Genomic DNA, 14,213 nt, shown 5'->3' on the forward strand with positions numbered 1-14,213 from the left:
GGCAACTGCACAGCCCTCAACCGTAAGGCTCTCCAGAGGGTAGTGAGGTCTGCACAACGCATCACCGGGGGCAAACTACCTGCCCTCCAGGACACCTACACCACCCGATGCTACAGGAAGGCCATAAAGATCATCAAGGACATCAACCACCCGAGCCACTGCCTGTTCACCCCGCTGTCATCCAGAAGGCGAGGTCAGTACAGGTGCATCAAAGCTGGGACCGAGAGACTGAAAAACAGCTTCTATCTCAAGGCCATCAGACTGTTAAACAGCCACCACTAACATTGAGTGGCTACTGCCAACACACTGTCAATGACACTGACTCTACTCCAGCCACTTTAATAATGGGAATTGATGGGAAATGATGTAAATATATCACTAGCCACTTTAAACAATGCTACCTTATATAATGTTACTTACCCTACATTATTCATCTCATATGCATACGTAGATACTGTACTCTATATCATCGACTGCATCCTTATGTAATACATGAATCACTAGCCACTTTAACTATGCCACTTTGTTTACATACTCATCTCATATGTATATACTGTACTCGATATCATCTACTGTATCTTGCCTATGCTGCTCTGTACGATCACTCATTCATATATCCTTATGTACATATTCTTTATCCCCTTACACTGTGTATAAGACAGTAGTTTTTTTTTTGAATTGTTAGTTAGATTACTTGTTCGTTATTACTGCATTGTCGGAACTAGAAGCACAAGCATTTTGCTACACTCGCATTAACATCTGCTAACCATGTGTATGTGACAAATAAAATTTGATTTGACTTTTGATTTTCAGGTGGCTTCTATCCTACATAGCTCTATTCAGGTGGCTTCTATCCTACGTAGCTCTATTCAGGTGGCTTCTATCCTACGTAGTTCTATTCAGGTGGCTTCTATCCTACGTAGCTCTATTCAGGTGGCTTCTATCCTACGTAGTTCTATTCAGGTGGCTTCTATCCTACGTAGCTCTATTCAGGTGGCTTCTATCCTACATAGCTCTATTCAGGTGGCTTCTATCCTACGTAGCTCTATTCAGGTGGCTTCTATCCTACGTAGCTCTATTCAGGTGCCTTCTGTCCTACGTAGCTCTATTCAGGTGGCTTCTATCCTACGTAGCTCTATTCAGGTGGCTTCTATCCTACGTAGCTCTATTCAGGTGCCTTCTATCCTACGTAGCTCTATTCAGGTGGCTTCTATCCTACGTAGCTCTATTCAGGTGGCTTCTATCCTACGTAGCTCTATTCAGGTGGCTTCTGTCCTACGTAGCTCTATTCAGGTGCCTTCTATCCTACGTAGCTCTATTCAGGTGGCTTCTGTCCTACGTAGCTCTATTCAGGTGGCTTCTATCCTACGTAGCTCTCTGAGGCACATAATCTGGTGTGCAAAAGGTAAGGTATCGATATCTAAAGGCTGAAGTTTAAATAGAGAGGGAGTACAAAACTCTACCCTGGATGAGAATAAAGAAAGCTAAGCACTAGTATGTACTTGACTAGAGGCTACATACAGTTGGAAAACAATACATTTTATTGTACATTGTTTTGTTTCCGGACAGATCAATTAAATATGATTATTAATGTTCTCATAAAATTTTAACAAATCTCCCTCCAATACTTAGTGAAAGAACACGATTGATCAGGGGCTTTCCCCCACATGGCTTTATTGCTGTGATTAATCAACAGGATGATCTGAAAGCCTTAGGGTATAACAGGAGACCTAGCCCTCTACTAACTAGTACGTCAGGAGGCTTCTTCACCTCCTTCCCTATTACACAACATGAAAATGTAATGTGTTACCCAGAAGTACACAGTGTGTCTGTACAAAATTGCACCTTATTCCCTATATAGTGCACTACTGTGCTATATAGGGAATAGGATGCAATTTGGGAATCATCCTGTCTGTGAGTCAGAGTGTGAGTGGGTCGCTTTTGTTTTCACAATCACTCCCTCTGGTTGACTGACAAATCCTGACATCATAGTTGGTGCTGACATGCTCTAACTGGAGTAAACGCTTCCAGCTGCTCTCCTCTCGCTAGGTCGACTCCAAATACCTTTCCCCTGACTAGCTAGGGAGATAAGCTTCCAGCTGCTCTCCTCTCGCTAGGTCGACTCCAAATACCTTTCCCCTGACTAGCTAGGGAGATAAGCTTCCAGCTGCTCTCCTCTCGCTAGGTCGACTCCAAATACCTTTCCCCTGACTAGCTAGGGAGATAAGCTTCCAGCTGCTCTCCTCTCGCTAGGTCGACTCCAAATACCTTTCCCCTGACTAGCTAGGGAGATAAGCTTCCAGCTGCTCTCCTCTCGCTAGGTCGACTCCAAATACCTTTCCCCTGACTAGCTAGGGACATAAGCTTCCAGCTGCTCTCCTCTCGCTAGGTCGACTCCAAATACCTTTCCCTGACTAGCTAGGGAGATAAGCTTCCAGCTGCTCTCCTCTCGCTAGGTCGACTCCAAATACCTTTCCCCTGACTAGCTAGGGAGATAAGCTTCCAGCTGCTCTCCTCTCGCTAGGTCGACTCCAAATACCTTTCCCCTGACTAGCTAGGGAGATAAGCTTCCAGCTGCTCTCCTCTCGCTAGGTCGACTCCAAATACCTTTCCCTGACTAGCTAGGGAGATAAGCTTCCAGCTGCTCTCCTCTCGCTAGGTCGACTCCAAATACCTTTCCCTGACTAGCTAGGGAGATAAGCTTCCAGCTGCTCTCCTCTCGCTAGGTCGACTCCAAATACCTTTCCCCTGACTAGCTAGGGAGATAAGCTTCCAGCTGCTCTCCTCTCGCTAGGTCGACTCCAAATACCTTTCCCCTGACTAGCTAGGGAGATAAGCTTCCAGCTGCTCTCCTCTCGCTAGGTCGACTCCAAATACCTTTCCCCTGACTAGCTAGGGAGATAAGCTTCCAGCTGCTCTCCTCTCGCTAGGTCGACTCCAAATACCTTTCCCTGACTAGCTAGGGAGATAAGCTTCCAGCTGCTCTCCTCTCGCTAGGTCGACTCCAAATACCTTTCCCTGACTAGCTAGGGAGATAAGCTTCCAGCTGCTCTCCTCTCGCTAGGTCGACTCCAAATACCTTTCCCCTGACTAGCTAGGGAGATAAGCTTCCAGCTGCTCTCCTCTCGCTAGGTCGACTCCAAATACCTTTCCCTGACTAGATAGGGAGATAAGCTTCCAGCTGCTCTCCTCTCGCTAGGTCGACTCCAAATACCTTTCCCCTGACTAGCTAGGGAGATAAGCTTCCAGCTGCTCTCCTCTCGCTAGGTCGACTCAAATACCTTTCCCCTGACTAGCTAGGGAGATAAGCTTCCAGCTGCTCTCCTCTCGCTAGGTCGACTCCAAATACCTTTCCCCTGACTAGCTAGGGAGATAAGCTTCCAGCTGCTCTCCTCTCGCTAGGTCGACTCCAAATACCTTTCCCCTGACTAGCTAGGGAGATAGGCTTCCATGCCCGAAGCACGCTCATTGTTTACGGCAGGGGTGTCAAACTCATTTTGCCCTGGGGGCTGCATTCGGTCTTCAACGAGGTCTGGTGGGCCGCACTGAACGTGTTATTTTTCCTCAAAGTCAAAATTTGCACAAAAACGTTTTTTTTAAATTTCCGATGCTCCCCAACTGTCTAGCTTCCATTTGGATGATTATCAGTGAGCTGGACACAGTCAAGATACTGTATGAATGTAGTGATTATCAGTGAGCTGGACACAGTCAAGATACTGTATGAATGTAGTGATTATCAGTGAGCTGGACACAGTCAAGATACTGTATGAATGTAGTGATTATCAGTGAGCTGGACACAGTCAAGATGCTGTATATGAATGTAGTGATTATCAGTGAGCTGGACACAGTCAAGATACTGTAAAAATGTAGTGATTATCAGTGAGCTGGACACAGTCAAGATACTGTATGAATGTAGTGATTATCAGTGAGCTGGACACAGTCAAGATGCTGTATATGAATGTAGTGATTATCAGTGAGCTGGACACAGTCAAGATACTGTAAAAATGTAGTGATTATCAGTGAGCTGGACACAGTCAAGATACTGTATGAATGTAGTGATTATCAGTGAGCTGGACACAGTCAAGATACTGTATGAATGTAGTGATTATCAGTGAGCTGGACACAGTCAAGATACTGTATGAATGCAGTGATTATCAGTGAGCTGGACAGTCAAGATGCTGTCTGAATGTAGCTCCATTATCATGTATAAACATTCCATTTGGTTTTAGTCATTTTAAAGTATATTGAGTTTGTTTTTATTTTTACCCAATCCATGTTTGACACCCCTGGTTTACGACATTCTCGCAAAATATTTTGCGTCCCAAATGGCATCCTATTCCCTATATAGTGCACTACATAGGGAATAGGGTGCTATTTTGGACAGACACTCTGGTAAAAATGTTTAACTGAATTAGCGCTAGGTGTATTACTCACACTGACCATAAACAGTCGTCTCTATAGATCGACATCATATACATAAGAACGGTTCTGAAATGTCTGGCTGATGTTCAGTCAACATGGAGATTAGTTCTTCCAAGTCTTTGGTTTCCTTTGTAGAATAAGCCAGATAAATGCTAGTGCTTTCATGACTGCTTTCATGGGGTCCTGGTCTGGTCTGGAGCTGCCAAGATGTAGTAATAACCGGAAGTGAAGAGTAGAGGAAGAGAGGAGGAGAGGAAAAGAGGAAGAGAGGATTAGAGGAGGAGAGGAGGAGAGGAGGAGAGGAAAAGAGGAAGAGAGGATTAGAAGAGGAGAGGAGGAGAGGAAGAGAGGATTAGAGGAGGAGAGGAGGAGAGGAAGAGAGGAGGAGAGGAAAAGAGGAAGAGAGGATTAGAAGAGGAGAGGAGGAGAGGAAGAGAGGATTAGAGGAGAGGAAGAGAGGAGGAGAGGAAAAGAGGAAGAGAGGATTAGAGGAGAGGAAGAGAGGATTAGAAGAGGAGAGGAGGAGAGGAAGAGAGGATTAGAGGAGGAGAGGAAAAGAGGAAGAGAGGATTAGAAGAGGAGAGGAGGAGAGGAAGAGAGGATTAGAGGAGAGGAAGAGAGGAGGAGAGGAAAAGAGGAAGAGAGGATTAGAGGAGAGGAAGAGAGGATTAGAGGAGGAGAGGAGGAGAGGATTAGAGGAGGACGAGAAAGAGAAGAGTAGAGGAAGAGAGGATTAGAGGAGGAGAGGAGGAGAGGAGGAGAGGAAAAGAGGATTAGAGGAGGACGAGAAAGAGAAGAGTAGAGGATTAGAGGAGGAGAGGAAGAGAGGATTAGAGGAGGAGAGGAAGAGAGGATTAGAGGAGGAGAAGAGTAGAGGAAGAGAGGATTAGAGGAGAGGAAGAGAGGATTAGAGGAGAGGAAGAGAGGATTAGAGGAGGACGAGAAAGAGAAGAGTAGAGGAAGAGAGGAGGAGAGGAAAAGAGGAAGAGAGGATTAGAAGAGGAGAGGAGGAGAGGAAGAGAGGATTAGAGGAGAGGAAGAGAGGAGGAGAGGATTAGAGGAGGACGAGAAAGAGAAGAGTAGAGGAAGAGAGGAGGAGAGGAGGAGAGGAAGAGAGGAGGAGAGGAAGAGAGGAGGAGAGGAAGAGAGGAAGAGAGGATTAGAGGAGAGGAAGAGAGGATTAGAGGAGGACGAGAAAGAGAAGAGTAGAGGAAGAGAGGAGGAGAGGAAAAGAGGAGGAGAGGAAGAGAGGAGGAGAGGAAGAGAGGAAGAGAGGAGGAGAGGAAAAGAGGAGGAGAGGAAGAAGGAAGAGAGGAAGAGAGGAGGAGAGGAAGAGAGGAGGAGAGGAAGAGAGGAAGAGAGGAAGAGAGGAAGAGAGGAGGAGAGGAGGATGAGAAAGAGAAGAGTAGAGGAAGAGGAGGAGAGAGAGGAGAGGAGGAGAGGAAGAGAGGAGGAGAGGAAAAGAGAGGAGAGGAAGAGAGGAGGAGAGGAAGAGAGGAAGAGAGGATTAGAAGAGGAGAGGAGGAGAGGAAGAGAGGAGGAGAGGAGGAGAGGAAGAGAGGAGGAGAGGAGGAGAGGAAGAGAGGAGGAGAGGAAAAGAGGAAGAGAGGATTAGAAGAGGAGAGGAGGAGAGGAAGAGAGGATTAGAGGAGAGAAAGAGAGGATTAGAGGAGGACGAGAAAGAGAAGAGTAGAGGAAGAGAGGAGGAGAGGAGGAGAGGAAGAGAGGAGGAGAGGAAGAGAGGAGGAGAGGAAGAGCTGTATGGGAGGTTATGTTACTCTCTGAAGGGAACAAACACTGGTCTACGAGGCTGATACCACAGGATGTTCTCCACATAAGAAGAACATTATAGTGGAGAGAGACAGCAAGACGCCACCAGACAACAACGACGTCTTGATATATTGCATGTGTAAAGGCTAGAGAAAATACCACTGATGCGGGTTTTGAAGTTGTCATAGAAATAAGACCTATTTTGATAGAAATTAAAAAGCACAATTTGTTGTTTCACTTAGCTCACCTACACACAGTGACATCAAATGCAGTGAGAGTAATACTGACCTTTCTGCTACCCTGTGTGGACCAATAAAATACTGCCAGAGACATGTTGAGTGACCTCCCTAGTATTAAGACGTCAAACTGAAGCCACAGCGTTCAATATCATTTCCCCTGGATCATAGTCTTCACTATAAGATGGTGATCTTGTAAAGGTGTTTGCGGTGTCTGTATGCAGGTAGTGGTGTACCATAGAGGAATGGGAGTCCCATCACAGCTGGCTATCCTCTCCTATCTAGAACAGATCCATCAGTGGGCTCAACGTTAGGAGCACACTGTAGGGCTCTCCCAGCACGACGCCTCAAACATTCCCCAGACTCATTAAAAAGTCCTATTTGATGTCTGGCGGTTATGTGACTTGAAGAGAAAAAGAGGAGAGAGAAAGAGAAGTCTGGTACCAAATGCTAACCAGGGTTGGCCCAGCTGGGGACACTGAACAAAGTAAAGATGTTAACACATACCGTATACAGACTGAACTAAATAAATACATCTGTCTCCATCTCCTACATGGATTGATGGACTAAAATGAATTAATTGCCCCCTGACATCTATAATAGTCTGGTCTGGTGAGAGGAGAGACATCTATAATAGTCTGGTCTGATGAGAGAAGAGACATCTATAATAGTCTGGTCTGGTGAGAGGAGAGACATCTATAATAGTCTGGTGAGAGGAGAGATCTATAATAGTCTGGTCTGGTGAGAGGAGAGACATCTATAATAGTCTGGTCTGGTGAGAGGAGAGACATCTATAATAGTCTGGTCTGGTGAGAGGAGAGACATCTATAATAGTCTGGTGAGAGGAGAGACATCTATAATAGTCTGGTCTGATGAGAGGAGAGACATCTATAATAGTCTGGTCTGGTGAGAGGAGAGACATCTATAATAGTCTGGTCTGGTGAGAGGAGAGACATCTATAATAGTCTGGTCTGGTGAGAGGAGAGACATCTATAATAGTCTGGTCTGGTGAGAGGAGAGACATCTATAATAGTCTGGTCTGGTGAGAGGAGAGACATCTATAATAGTCTGGTGAGAGGAGAGATCTATAATAGTCTGGTTTGATTAGAGGAGAGACATAATAGTCTAGTCTGGTGAGAGGAGAGACATCTATAATAGTCTGGTGAGAGGAGAGACATCTATAATAGTCTGATGAGAGGAGAGACATCTATAATAGTCTGGTCTGGTGAGAGGAGAGACATCTATAATAGTCTGGTGAGAGGAGAGACATCTATAATAGTCTGATGAGAGGAGAGACATCTATAATAGTCTGGTCTGGTGAGAGGAGAGACATCTATAATAGTCTGGTCTGGTGAGAGGAGAGACATCTATAATAGTCTGGTCTGGTGAGAGGAGAGACATCTATAATAGTCTGGTATGGTGAGAGAAGAGACATCTATAATAGTCTGGTGAGAGGAGAGACATCTATAATAGTCTGGTCTGGTGAGAGGAGAGACATCTATAATAGTCTGGTGAGAGGAGAGACATCTATAATAGTCTGGTCTGGTGGAGGAGAGACATCTATAATAGTCTGGTCTGGTGAGAGGAGAGACATCTATAATAGTCTGGTGAGAGGAGAGACATCTATAATAGTCTGGTCTGGTGAGAGGAGAGACATCTATAATAGTCTGGTCTGGTGAGAGGAGAGACATCTATAATAGTCTGGTGAGAGGAGAGACATCTATAATAGTCTGGTCTGATGAGAGGAGAGACATCTATAATAGTCTGTTGAGAGGAGAGACATCTATAATAGTCTGGTCTGGTGAGAGGAGAGACATCTATAATAGTCTGGTCTGGTGAGAGGAGAGACATCTATAATAGTCTGGTCTGGTGAGAGGAGAGACATCTATAATAGTCTGGTCTGGTGAGAGGAGAGACATCTATAATAGTCTGGTCTGGTGAGAGGAGAGACATCTATAATAGTCTGGTATGGTGAGAGAAGAGACATCTATAATAGTCTGGTGAGAGGAGAGACATCTATAATAGTCTGGTCTGGTGAGAGGAGAGACATCTATAATAGTCTGGTGAGAGGAGAGACATCTATAATAGTCTGGTCTGGTGAGAGGAGAGACATCTATAATAGTCTGGTCTGGTGAGAGGAGAGACATCTATAATAGTCTGGTGAGAGGAGAGACATCTATAATAGTCTGGTCTGGTGAGAGGAGAGACATCTATAATAGTCTGGTGAGAGGAGAGACATCTATAATAGTCTGATGAGAGGAGAGACATCTATAATAGTCTGGTCTGGTGAGAGGAGAGACATCTATAATAGTCTGGTCTGGTGAGAGGAGAGGAGAGACATCTATAATAGTCTGGTCTGATGAGAGGAGAGACATCTATAATAGTCTGTTGAGAGGAGAGACATCTATAATAGTCTGGTCTGGTGAGAGGAGAGACATCTATAATAGTCTGGTCTGGTGAGAGGAGAGACATCTATAATAGTCTGGTTGCCCCACAAATCACCCTGATAAGTAAATCAGTCAATTTAACTAAATGAATTAGGCCCTAATCTATGGATTTCACATGACTGGGAATACAGATATGCATTTGTTGGTCAGATAAAAGAAAATTCAAGTGGATCAGAAAACCAGTCAGCATCTGGTGTGACCACCATTTACCTCATGCAGCGCAACATCTCCTTTACATAGAGTTGATCAGGCTGTTGATTGTGGCCTGTGGAATGTTGTCCAACGCCTCTTCAATGTCTGTGTGGAGTTGGTGAATACTGGAACACGCTGTTTCTCGTACACGTCCATCCAGAGAATCCCAAATATGTCCAATGGGTGACATGTCTGGTGAGTATGCAGGCTATGGAAGAACTAGGACATTTTTTGCTTCCAGGAATTGTGTACAGATACTTGCGAGATGGGGCTGTGCATCGTCATGCTGGAACATGTGATGGCAGAGGATGAATTATACAACAATGGGCCTTAGGATCTCGTCTCAGGATCTCTGTGGATTCAAATTGCCATCGATAAAATGCATTTAAGTTTGTTGTCCATAGCTTATGCCTGCCCATACCATATCCCCACCTCCACCATGAGGCACTCTGTTCACAAACCGCTCGCTCACACGACGACATATACACCATCTTCCCTGTACAGTTGAAACCGGGATTCGTCTGTGAAGATCACACTTCTCCAGCGTGCCAGTGGCCATCAAAGGTGAGCATTTGCCCACTGAAGTCAGTTACTATTTATTTTCTTACCTCTCTTATCTTACCTCATTTGCACATGCTGTATATAGATTGTTCTACTGTATTATTGACTGTATGTTTGTTCATTCCATGTGTAACTCTGTGTTGTTGTTTGTGTTGCACTGCTTTGCTTTATCTTGGCCAGGTTGCAGTTGTAAATGAGAACTTGTTCTCAACTAGCCTACCTGGTTAAATAAAGCTGAAATAAAAATAAATCAAATAAAAACGACTCCGAACTGCAGTCAGGTCAAGACTGTGGGGGGGAACGAGCATGCAGATGAGCTTCCCTGAGACGGTTTCTGACAGTTTCTGCAGAAATTCTTAGTTTGTGCAAACACACAGTTTCATCAGCTGTCCGGGTGGCTGGTCTCAGACGATCCCGCAGGTGAAGAAGCCGGGTGTGGAGGGTACAGGGTTGGCATGGTTACATGTGGTCTGCGGTTGTGAGGCCGATTGGACATTCTGCCAAATTCTCTAACACGACAGAGGCAGCTTATGGTAGAGAAATAAACATGACATTCTCTGGCAACCGCTCTGGTGGACATTCCTGCAGTCAGCATGCCAATTGCACGATCCCTCAAAACATCTGTGACATTGTGTTGTGACACAAAACAGCACATTTTAGAGTTGCCTTTTATTGTCCCCAGCACAAGGTGCACCTGTGTAATTATCATGCAGTTTAATCAGCTTCTTGATATGCCACCCCTGTCAGGTGGATGGATTTTCTTGGCAAAGGAGAAATGTTTATGAAAAGGGTTGTAAACAAATTTGTGCACAAATATGAGATAAGCTTTTTGTGTGTATAGGACAATTCAGGGATCTTTCATTTCAGCTCATGAAACATGGGACCAAAACTTTACATGTTTATATTTTTGTTCAGTATAGAATAGCCTGGTCTGGTGAGAAGAGGGAAGTCATAAACCTTGTAAACCAGGTTTATCCTGTCGGTCACCAGGCCAGTCTGGCACCAGACCCCCTTCACTTCCTGTGTCTAAACTTCCCAAGCCCGGAAAAAACTAAGTGCCTGACCAGCACACAAATGTTGAATTTCAGAATTGGTCAAAATTAGGTTAAGGTTAGGTTAAAGGTCAAGTTTTAGATTTGGTCTAATTGGGCTGTTTGTCAGAAAAGTCCCCCTTAGTCTCTTCCATCTATTAATGAGAGTCAAAATACACGTGCACTTCGGACTAATTATTGCACAGCTTTATTGGCAGATTAGACATAATGACAGTCAACATGAAACATGCAGTACATATGTGTTCATTATAAAAGAAATTGACTGGAAATAATATGCCAGAAATACTTAATTCCATTTTGTACATTGTGTGGTTTATACACACTGTTAATTCTTCTTTAGCCACTTAACCAGAGTGGGGTATAATTTCACAGAGAGGTTACTGCAGGAAGCCCTTCTGGAGGACTTATGGCACCATATTCCCTATAGTGCATTCTTCTCCCAAAACTACACAGGGGATAAGGTGCCGTTTAGGATGCAGGACAGTCCTAGTGGACTACCTGGGCAGCATCTCCTCCAGGTCAGCCACTACGTAGGCCACCACCGCCCACAGGGCCGAACACAGGTTCATCTCTATGGGGCTCTGAACAGACATGGTGTCCCCGTTGGTGTGGTGGAACCAGAAGTATCTACTGTCTGCAACGTGCAGGCTGGCTCCTGGAGGACAGACACAACAAAACCGGTAAGGAGTCACTTACATCAATGTATTAACTATGGTTGGTTGGTTTGTGTGTCTCTGAGTCCTTGAACGTACCATTATGACTGATTAAATGTGCAGTGCATACTGTATTCTAACTTCTAAAGAGACAACGAGATTCTAATCAAATCACATTCTCAAAATGATCACTGTTGACAAAGCTAAACCCAGAGTTAATTACAAACCCATTATGTTATGCTTTCCCATTTCTTTTGCAAGTGAATGTAAGTAGGAGCAGGGGGAACCAGAGCAGTATAAGTGCATCTGGTAGCAGTTAGTGTTTAGCTTGGCAATCAGGTTCCTGTACAGTTTCCATTTGGAAACAGCACGATGCAGTGGCCTTTCCTGACACTAACATTCCCAAGGTACTGCTAGGAAGAAATCTAATGTTCTGCTAAACATCTAGTTTTGCGTCTTGTATTCTACCTGATAGAGACTGTTAAACATCTAGCTTTCTGTCTTGTATTCTACCTGATAGACTGTTAAACATCTAGCTTTCTGTCTTGTAATCTACCTGATAGACTGTTCAACATCTAGCTTTCTGTCTTGTAATCTACCTGATAGACTGTTAAACATCTAGCTTTCTGTCTTGTATTCTACCTGATACAGACTGTTAAACATCTAGCTTTCTGTCTTGTATTCTACCTGACAGACTGTTAAACATCTAGCTTTCTGTCTTGTATTCTACCTGAGACTGTTAAACATCTAGCTTTCTGTCTTGTATTCTTCCTGACAGAGAGACTTATGTCCTGTTAAACATCTAGCTTTCGGTCTTGTATTCTTCCTGACAGAGAGACTGTTAAACATCTAGCTTTCTGTCTTGTATTCTTCCTGACAGAGAGACTGTTAAACATCTAGCTTTCGGTCTTGTATTCTTCCTGACAGAGAGACTGTTAAACATCTAGCTTTCGGTCTTGTATTCTTCCTGACAGAGAGACTGTTAAACATCTAGCTTTCTGTCTTGTATTCTTCCTGACAGAGAGACTGTTAAACATCTAGCTTTCTGTCTTGTATTCTACCTGATAGAGAGACTTATGTCCTGTTAAACATCTAGCTTTCTGTCTTGTAATCTACCTGACAGAGAGACTGTTAAACATCTAGCTTTCTGTCTTGTAATCTACCTGATAGACTGTTAAACATCTAGCTTTCTGTCTTGTAATCTACCTGACAGACTGTTAAACATCTAGCTTTCTGTCTTGTAATCTACCTGATAGACTGTTAAACATCTAGCTTTCTGTCTTGTAATCTACCTGACAGACTGTTAAACATCTAGCTTTCTGTCTTGTAATCTACCTGATAGACTGTTAAACATCTAGCTTTCTGTCTTGTAATCTACCTGACAGAGAGACTGTTAAACATCTAGCTTTCTGTCTTGTAATCTACCTGATAGACTGTTAAACATCTAGCTTTCTGTCTTGTAATCTACCTGATAGACTGTTAAACATCTAGCTTTCTGTCTTGAATTTTTCCTGACAGAGAGACACTTATGTCCTGTTAAACATCTAGCTTTCTGTCTTGTATTCTACCTGATAGAGAGACTTATGTCCTGTTAAACATCTAGCTTTCTGTCTTGTATTCTACCTGATAGAGAGACTTATGTCCTGTTAAACATCTAGCTTTCTGTCTTGTATTCTACCTGATAGAGAGACTTATGTCCTGTTAAACATCTAGCTTTCTGTCTTGTATTCTACCTGATAGAGAGACTGTTAAACATCTAGCTTTCTGTCTTGTATTCTACCTGATAGAGAGACTTATGTCCTGTTAAACATCTAGCTTTCTGTCTTGTATTCTACCTGACAGAGAGACTGTTAAACATCTAGCTTTCTGTCTTGTATTCTTCCTGACAGAGAGACTGTTAAACATCTAGCTTTCTGTCTTGTATTCTACCTGACAGAGAGACTGTTAAACATCTAGCTTTCTGTCTTGTATTCTACCTGACAGAGACTTATGTCCTGTTAAACATCTAGCTTTCTGTCTTGTATTCTTCCTGACAGAGAGACTGTTAAACATCTAGCTTTCTGTCTTGTATTCTTCCTGACAGAGAGACTGTTAAACATCTAGCTTTCGGTCTTGTATTCTACCTGACAGAGACTTATGTCCTGTTAAACATCTAGCTTTCTGTCTTGTATTCTTCCTGATAGACTGTTAAACATCTAGCTTTCAGTCTTGTATTCTTCCTGACAGAGAGACTGTTAAACATCTAGCTTTCGGTCTTGTATTCTTCCTGACAGAGAGACTGTTAAACATCTAGCTTTCTGTCTGTTAAACATCTAGCTTTCTGTCTTGTATTCTTCCTGACAGAGATGTCCTGTTAAACATCTAGCTTTCTGTCTTGTATTCTTCCTGTAGACTGTTAAACATCTAGCTTTCTGTCTTGTATTCTTCCTGACAGAGACTTATGTCCTGTTAAACATCTAGCTTTCTGTCTTGTATTCTTCCTGACAGAGAGATGTCCTGTTAAACATCTAGCTTTCTGTCTTGTATTCTACCTGACAGAGACTTATAGACTGTTAAACATCTAGCTTTCTGTCTTGTATTCTTCCTGACAGAGAGACTGTTAAACATCTAGCTTTCTGTCTTGTATTCTTCCTGACAGAGACTTATGTCCTGTTAAACATCTAGCTTTCTGTCTTGTATTCTTCCTGATAGACTGTTAAACATCTAGCTTTCTGTCTTGTATTCTTCCTGATAGACTGTTAAACATCTAGCTTTCTGTCTTGTATTCTACCTGATAGAGAGACTTATGTCCTGTTAAACATCTAGCTTTCTGTCTTGTATTCTACCTGATAGAGAGACTGTTAAAACATCTAGCTTTCTGTCTTGTATTCTACCTGATAG

At 43.4% G+C, this 14,213-nt stretch overlaps 1 protein-coding gene across 1 annotated transcript; it reads right to left on the reverse strand.

Moving 5' to 3' along the window:
• Nucleotides 1-10,851: 10,851 nt before the first annotated feature.
• On the reverse strand, nt 10,852-11,339 carry LOC112244251 (carboxypeptidase Q; the record flags this gene model as incomplete). Its single annotated transcript, XM_024411999.2, is given in 1 exon segment — nt 10,852-11,339. A coding segment is annotated over 1 exon segment (165 nt), but the record flags the coding sequence as incomplete, so codon positions are not given.
• Nucleotides 11,340-14,213: the final 2,874 nt, after the last annotated feature.

Source organism: Oncorhynchus tshawytscha, unplaced genomic scaffold (genome assembly GCF_018296145.1).
Source record: "Oncorhynchus tshawytscha isolate Ot180627B unplaced genomic scaffold, Otsh_v2.0 Un_contig_11751_pilon_pilon, whole genome shotgun sequence".
NCBI classification, from domain to species: Eukaryota; Metazoa; Chordata; class Actinopteri; order Salmoniformes; family Salmonidae; genus Oncorhynchus; species Oncorhynchus tshawytscha.